Source organism: Carassius carassius, chromosome 43 (genome assembly GCF_963082965.1).
Source record: "Carassius carassius chromosome 43, fCarCar2.1, whole genome shotgun sequence".
In the NCBI taxonomy this organism is placed as follows: Eukaryota; Metazoa; Chordata; class Actinopteri; order Cypriniformes; family Cyprinidae; genus Carassius; species Carassius carassius.
The window spans coordinates 3,482,889-3,489,924 of record NC_081797.1 but is presented as its reverse complement, the minus strand read 5'-3'; the positions used below and the strand labels follow the sequence as shown (position 1 = coordinate 3,489,924).

The following is a 7,036-nucleotide window of genomic DNA, read 5'->3' as shown; positions in this document are numbered from 1 at the left end:
TTTGTCAATTATATGAAATATTTAATCCGGAAAGGACAAAAAGAAATAATCATGAATGAACACCTAAGAGGTTCCATAATGAACCTTTTCTTCTAAGACTGTGGGCTGATCCTCATAAAGGTAAACCTATATCACGTCAGCGCCTGTCCCACTGTATTGTGGAAGCTATTATAACAGCTTGGGTCTCTGTCCCCCTCTGCCAGGGGTATGGTGACCTCTTGGGCACCATTTAAGGGCATGTCAGAGGAGGACATTTTTGGACAGCAAGCTGGGCTTCACCTCACACTTTTGTCCGATTAATAGGCTGGAATTCACAGAGCCGTCACTAGCTCATTACATCCTAAGTGTCTATATATATATATATATATATATATATATATATATATTATAAACAAAAAACCTTAGGGAGGTAGTTTTTGTTTGCACATATTTATTAGCAGCGGTATACATACAGAAGTGAAGGCTGAATTCCCTGCATCATTGTCGTGATTGGTCTGTCAGCTGACAGATGTAGTGTAATTGGTGCTTCCAGGATTGGTCACATCTGATGCACTTCCCATAGTGAAATACCTCGATAATTTTAACATTTCTTGAACAGCAAATCAGAATATTAAAAGGAGTTCTGAAGGAACATGTGACACCAAAGACTGAAGTTATGAAGCTCATAATTTATCTTTGCATCACAGGAATTAATTATATTCAAATATATTGAAATAAAATAAATTATTATTTTACATTATAATATTATTTCACAATATTACTGTTTGTTTTGGATTTTTGATTAAAACAATTCATCCTTGGTGAGCAAAAGAGACAAAAATATCTTACAAATCTAACTAAAAGCTAACAAAGATCTCTTTAAACAGATGGATATGTTGAAATGTTTGAATGGTACCATTTAACTCAAATAATGCTAGGCAATTACTGCATTTTCAAAGATCATTTATTTGGACAAAAAAAAAAATCATCTATTTAGCAAACATTCAAAGTCAAAATCATAACCGACAGATGAGGAATTTTTTGACAAAAAAGGCTTCAAGTCTCTAGACAAGGTTATAGCAGTCTCAGACCAGCAGAGGTCAGTGTCACCGTCTCTTACAAGCGAACTTGATCATGTCTTTAGGTCTGTATGTGAGACAGGGGGTCGACTGGCTCTTTGGTGGTCCTGGGGTTCTCTTACGGGTCGAGCTTTTCCTCGGTGTTTGCTCTTGCTGAGGAACATGAATGGGTTTCCATGGAATAGGGTTGACGAAACTCGGAGCTGGATAGTTCACATTGTTATAGTTGCCTGAAAGTGATCAAATTAAGTTTGGCTTTGAATCTCAATGTTGCATTCTTGCCAGAATTTACAGTGTGGATATTTGTGTTTGATATTATAGAAGTTTATGTCCGCCACAGAATTAAAATAAAACTTTTTTCTATCTCACAATTCTAAGGATTCTTTTCTCTCCGCTCTGAGAGAAAAGAATTGTGAGACGTAAACTCAGAATTGCGAGATAAAATCACAACAGCAAGAAAAAAAAGTGAAGTTAGTTTCCACCGCAGAACAAAAAAATTAAAAGGTAAATGCATCTTTTTCTATCTCACAATTCTGAGTTTTTTTCCCCACAATTCTGAGAAAAGAAAAGTCCAAGCTGCAAGGAAAAAAGTCAGAATTGTGATACATAGACTCTTGCATTGAATTGCAAGATATAAACACAGAGTTGCGAGATATAGACTCAAATTAGCAAGAATGTTAAGCTTGCTTCCGCCACAAAATAAAATAAAAAAATAAAAAAGGCAGTTGCTACTTTTTTACAATTCTCATAATTCACCAGTGGCCGGGGCCTATGGTTGCTCTTCACACATTTCTTAGTGTTTGTGATGCACAAATCTGCTACTAGTTAAAAGTCTGGATGCACCTGCTTATTCTTATGATTATTTTACAGTTTCTAGAATAAACCTGAAGTTATTAAACGGTATGGGAATTTGTTGCTCACTCACCAGCTGAGGATGCTGATGACTGTCGGCTCAGTTTTCCTTTTGTTTTTAAACCTTCAAGCCACTCTTTAAAGCTTTCCTCTGCTTTTTCTTTGCGCTCCCTGTCTTCTGCTTCTCTTCTGGCTGCCTCTTCCTTTTAAAGAAACAGTTCAGCTAAAATTGTAAATGCTATGATCATTTACACACCCAATGAGAACAAAGTTTTGAAAAAATTCTCCAATTTTCGCCAGACAGACTCACCTTCTCTTTTAGCTTTCTCTCCGTTTCTTGTTGCTTCTTCTTCCGCAGCCACTCCTTATATTTCTCCTGAGCTTTTCTTTCAATCTCAGCATGTTTTGTCTCCTCTTGAAGCTGGTCTTTGCTCTTCTGAAACTCTTTGGACATCCTCTCTTTCTTTTCCTAAGTACAAAACCATAGTAAAATAATGAGAAGGGGCTTCAGGAGATCAGACCCCGTTCTAAAAATAGTACTAATAATAATATATAATAATAAAAATTTGACAATGAGTCTTTATTCTGGGAGTTTTACAGAGATCATTACCCGTTCTCGTTTTATTTGCAGCCACTCTTGAAGTTTGCAGTCGTTGACAACTTTCTTCTTCTGCTGTTCTTTTTCCACCTCTTTCTGTTTTTCCATCAGCGTGAGCTCCTGAAATACACACCTTATATTTTACCAAGGTGTACCATATACTGTGATAAATATGACAAAAACTATTGATTTAAATACGGTTTCACAAACTGAATAGAGCAAAATAAAAAAGAAATTATTTTTATAACTTAAAAATTAGTAAAAACATAATATTTATTATTTATGAAATACATAGACAATACGGTTTAAAATACTTTATGTTTTTGAAAAAAGTCTATTATGCTGACATTTATTTGATCAAAAATACAGTTAAAACAGTATAATTGTGAAGCATTATAACAATTTAATATAACTCTTTTATTTTTATTTTTTTATATATTTTAAACTATAATTTATTCCTGTGATCAAAGCTGTATTTTCAGCATCATTCCTCCAGTCTTCAGTGTCACATGATTCTTCAGAAATCATTCAAATATGCTGAAGAAACATTTCTAATTATTATCAATGTTGAAAACAGTTGTGCTGCTTCAAATTTTCGTCATGATTCTTTTTTTTTCCAGGATTCTTTGATAAACAGAAATATTTGAAATATAAATCTTATGTAAAACATCTTTACTGTCACTTTTAATGAACTTAAGTATCCTTTCTAAATAAAAGCATTAATTTATATATTTACATTACATTTACATTTATTCATTTAGCAGACGCTTTTATCCAAAGCGACTTACAAATGAGGACAGTGGAAGCAATCAAAAACAACAAAAGTGCAATGATATATAAGTGCTAGAACAAGTCTCAGTTAGCTTAACATAGTATGTAGCAAAGGGCTTTTAAATAATAGAATAAAAGAAAACAGATAGAATAGAAAAAGAATAGAGCAAGCTAGTGTTAGAGGTCTTATATATATATATATATATATATATATATATATATATATATATGCATGTAAAAGTAAAAAAATCCATGAATCTAAAAAAGTGCTGGAAATAATGATATTAACATAAAATATACTATATTACTTATACTATAATTACTAATGCAGTAGCGCCATTTACCTCCATGGCTTTTTGTTGCTTTCTGATACGCTCTTCTTTGGCTTTATCGACAATCCACTGCTCCCAAGCACTCAGTTTGAACTGCACATTTGACGATCTGTCTTCCAGGCCTGTTGTGTCCACCTCATCCCTGCAAATAAGTTAGATTTGACTGGTGTGCTGGTTTGATATAGTGCGAGTCTCTATTTCTGTTACTCAGCACCACCCACCTGTATGGAGAGCCTGGTGCGACGTCTTCACTTAACGTGGCAGTGATGTTGTGAACGGCCCGTGGCTGATCTGACTCCGGTTCATCCTCTGAAAGCTCAAAGCTGTCATGATAGATGGGTGACAGCAGCGAGGACGTCGAGTCCCCGGTGGACTCCAGGCTCCTGCTGCGCTGCAGGACGCTGCTCGGGACACTGGGTCTGGACTTGAGCGGGGTGGAGGTCAAGCTCTTGGAGGAAGAAGATGGAAAGGTCGACATCATCAGCAAACCTAAGGACACAGAAACACATGTTAAAGAAAACCAGATCCCCACGAGAAAGTACTTTTGTGTTACCATGGTACAATGACTGCAATACTATAGTACTTCTATATATGTACCATTGCATTTACATTGGTACTTAAACACACTATTAATCAGAATTATTGCTAAATGTTTACACACACAAGGAATTCGTCTTGGTGTTAGGAGCTTCCAGCAAAGAAAGAACAAACATAGTGCAGACATAAATATAATTAAGGTAATAAAAACACCAATAATAAAGAGAATAGACAATAATACCTCACAATAATACGTCACTTCCTGTTTGTTGTTGGCGCCTGTACTGCGTTTGAGCTCTGTCACTATATTCTATACGACTTCTCCCCCTCCTGTCTTCGAGATCTCCACCCGGAACCGCTTCGCTCCCCTCCGCGAGACAGGACGCGACGCTGTGATCATCGGAGACTCCATCGTCCGACACGTAAGTGCTACGTTAGCCGAAGGTAAAGTGCACACTCATTGTTTCCCTGGTGCTCATGTTCTCGATTTTTCTGCGCAGATACCCGCGATCCTGAAGGCCGATGAGAGCCCTAGAGCGGTCGTGCTTCACGCCGGGGTTAACGACACCACGCTGCGGCAGACGGAGACGCTGAAGAGGGACTTCAGCAGCCTGATCGAGACGGTTCCACTGAGGACCACTGCCCACGTATCGACGAGGACACGAAAGGTTCAGTAGACTTTTTGCTTTTAATGAATGGTTGTTGTCATGGTGTAAAGAACAGAAACTGCTATTTTTTAATAACTGGAATCTTTTCTGGGAGCGTCCTAGGCTGTTTCGCGCTGATGGCTTGCACCCCAGCAGAGTCGGAGCGGAGCTGCTCTCTGACAACATCTCCAGGACACTTCGCTCCATGTGACTAGTAAGACAATTCTCTAATAACTATTATGATGACTTTTGTTCCACCCGCTTAAATGATAAAAGTACTTGCGCTGAAAAATCTACTGTGTCTGTTCCCGAATAGTGAGGTCAAAATATAAATTTAATATAGGATCTAGAAAAAATCTTATCGTGATTAAACCAGAAACATGTAAAGTAAATGAACAAAAACAATTTTTAAAGTTTGGGCTCATAAATATTAGATCACTCACACCCAAAGCAGTCATTGTAAATGAAATTATCACAGATAATAGTTTTGATGTACTCTGCTTGACTGAAACCTGGCTAAAACCAAATGATAATTTTGGTCTAAATGAGTCGACTCCACCAAACTACTGTTATAAGCATGAGCCCCGTCAGACTGGTCGTGGCGGAGGTGTTGCAACAATATATAGTGATATTCTCAATTTTACCCAGAAAATGGGATACAGGTTTAACTCTTTTGAAATACTTCTGCTAAATGTTACACTGTCAGACATGCAAAAGAAGTCTAATGTATCTCTTGCTCTGGCTACTGTGTATAGACCACCAGGGCCGTATACAGAATTCCTAAAAGAATTTGCAGATTTCCTCTCAGACCTTCTGGTTACAGTTGATAAGGCGCTAATCATGGGAGATTTTAATATTCACGTTGATAATACAAATGATGCATTAGGACTTGCGTTTACTGACCTAATAAACTCTTTTGGAGTCAAGCAAAATGTCACCGGGCCCACTCATCGTTTTAATCATACACTCGAGTGTAGTTGTATCTGATCAAATGTGCATTCTTATTCTTTAGCTTGGGTTAAACTAATAAATTTTACTTTGTTGGAACAGCACTACGCTAATGCTGTCTCTATTTGTTTCTATGTTTTGCCGTAACTAGGATTTACACAAGCTCCAGTCTGGATCCAGAACACCTGAGAAGAGATGATGCTGACCCTCAGAGGACCTCAGATGATGCTAACCCTGAATCAACAACAGAACCGACTAATATTGCTACAAGTGTGATTGCATCATATAATAATTATTAATTATTAATAATATGAATAATGTTCATCATCTGGCTGACTACGTCTCGTATAAATTTTTCTACAAATTCTGTCATACGTGCACAAACTGACAGTCACCACTTATAAGCTATTACTAAATATTGTAGAAACATAATTTTCTGTAAAGTTGCTTTGTAACGATTTGAATTGTAAAAAGCGCTATACAAATAAACTTGAATTGAATTGAATTGAACTGAATTGAATTGAATTGAATTAATAACAAGGTGCCATGTCCAAAAGCAAGGTAAGTTAGATGTATCGTTTTGGAGTGGACTGCAGACATGTAAATTACTGGACATATTTTAAAAAGGTTTTTTTAATTATATAGCAACTAAACAGAGTTTAGCAGAGTATGCAAGAAAAGCAGAGTTTGTATCAAGAGAACTCACCTCCAGCCTGTTTTTAAAATACAGCTGCACATTTTGACACTTTAAATGAGTTTAAACTGCTAAATTAGATATAGAAGTGTATCGTCCGTTTAACTAACTCACCATTTAATCAGTTTAATCGCACAATATTCCGTTGAATCGCTTTTGTTTTGCTTGATTGTTCCGAGCGGCTTCCTCCGTCTAGCTCCGCCTTTTTCCTCCTGAACCCGCCCACTCAACACGTCAATCATGCCAATCGTGAAAAACTATTGGTTGCGCCGCTTTGACCGTGTACGCTGATAACGGAAGCCTGTTTCCTAGCTACGAGGTGTCCGCGTCATAAAACACGTTGAAAGCACGCGTTGATTGCTTTATTCTTTTTATCATGATCGATGTATTCAGAATAACAACAGCTTAGCATATCATAGTGAAAAAAATAAATTAAGACAAATCAATAACTAATAATTATAATATTTAATAATAATAAAAAACACACCAAAAACGTACATATGATTTCTAACAAAATAAGTAGCATCTTAAAATAGGCTACTGCAGAATATTTATCCAAGTAGCTTTCAGCTCTCTGAAAGAAATTATTCATTATTATT

General features: G+C 36.6%; 1 protein-coding gene across 2 annotated transcripts; it reads right to left on the bottom strand.

Moving 5' to 3' along the window:
- Window positions 1–1,032: 1,032 nt before the first annotated feature.
- Window positions 1,033–6,700, bottom strand: ccdc34 (coiled-coil domain containing 34). Of its 2 annotated transcripts, none has more exons than XM_059535899.1 (7): window positions 6,552–6,700; window positions 3,833–4,100; window positions 3,624–3,753; window positions 2,521–2,628; window positions 2,221–2,379; window positions 1,984–2,113; window positions 1,033–1,288 (listed from the first exon to the last, which is right to left on the bottom strand). In XM_059535899.1, exons 2-7 carry the CDS (start codon window positions 4,090–4,092, stop codon window positions 1,086–1,088), a joined length of 990 nt encoding a protein of 329 aa, XP_059391882.1. In that variant the 5' UTR covers window positions 4,093–4,100; window positions 6,552–6,700; the 3' UTR covers window positions 1,033–1,085. The 2 variants fall into 2 exon arrangements, with proteins under 2 accessions (XP_059391882.1, XP_059391883.1); XM_059535900.1 differs by having other exon boundaries at window positions 6,450–6,599.
- Between the last annotated feature and the right edge of the window lie 336 nt (window positions 6,701–7,036).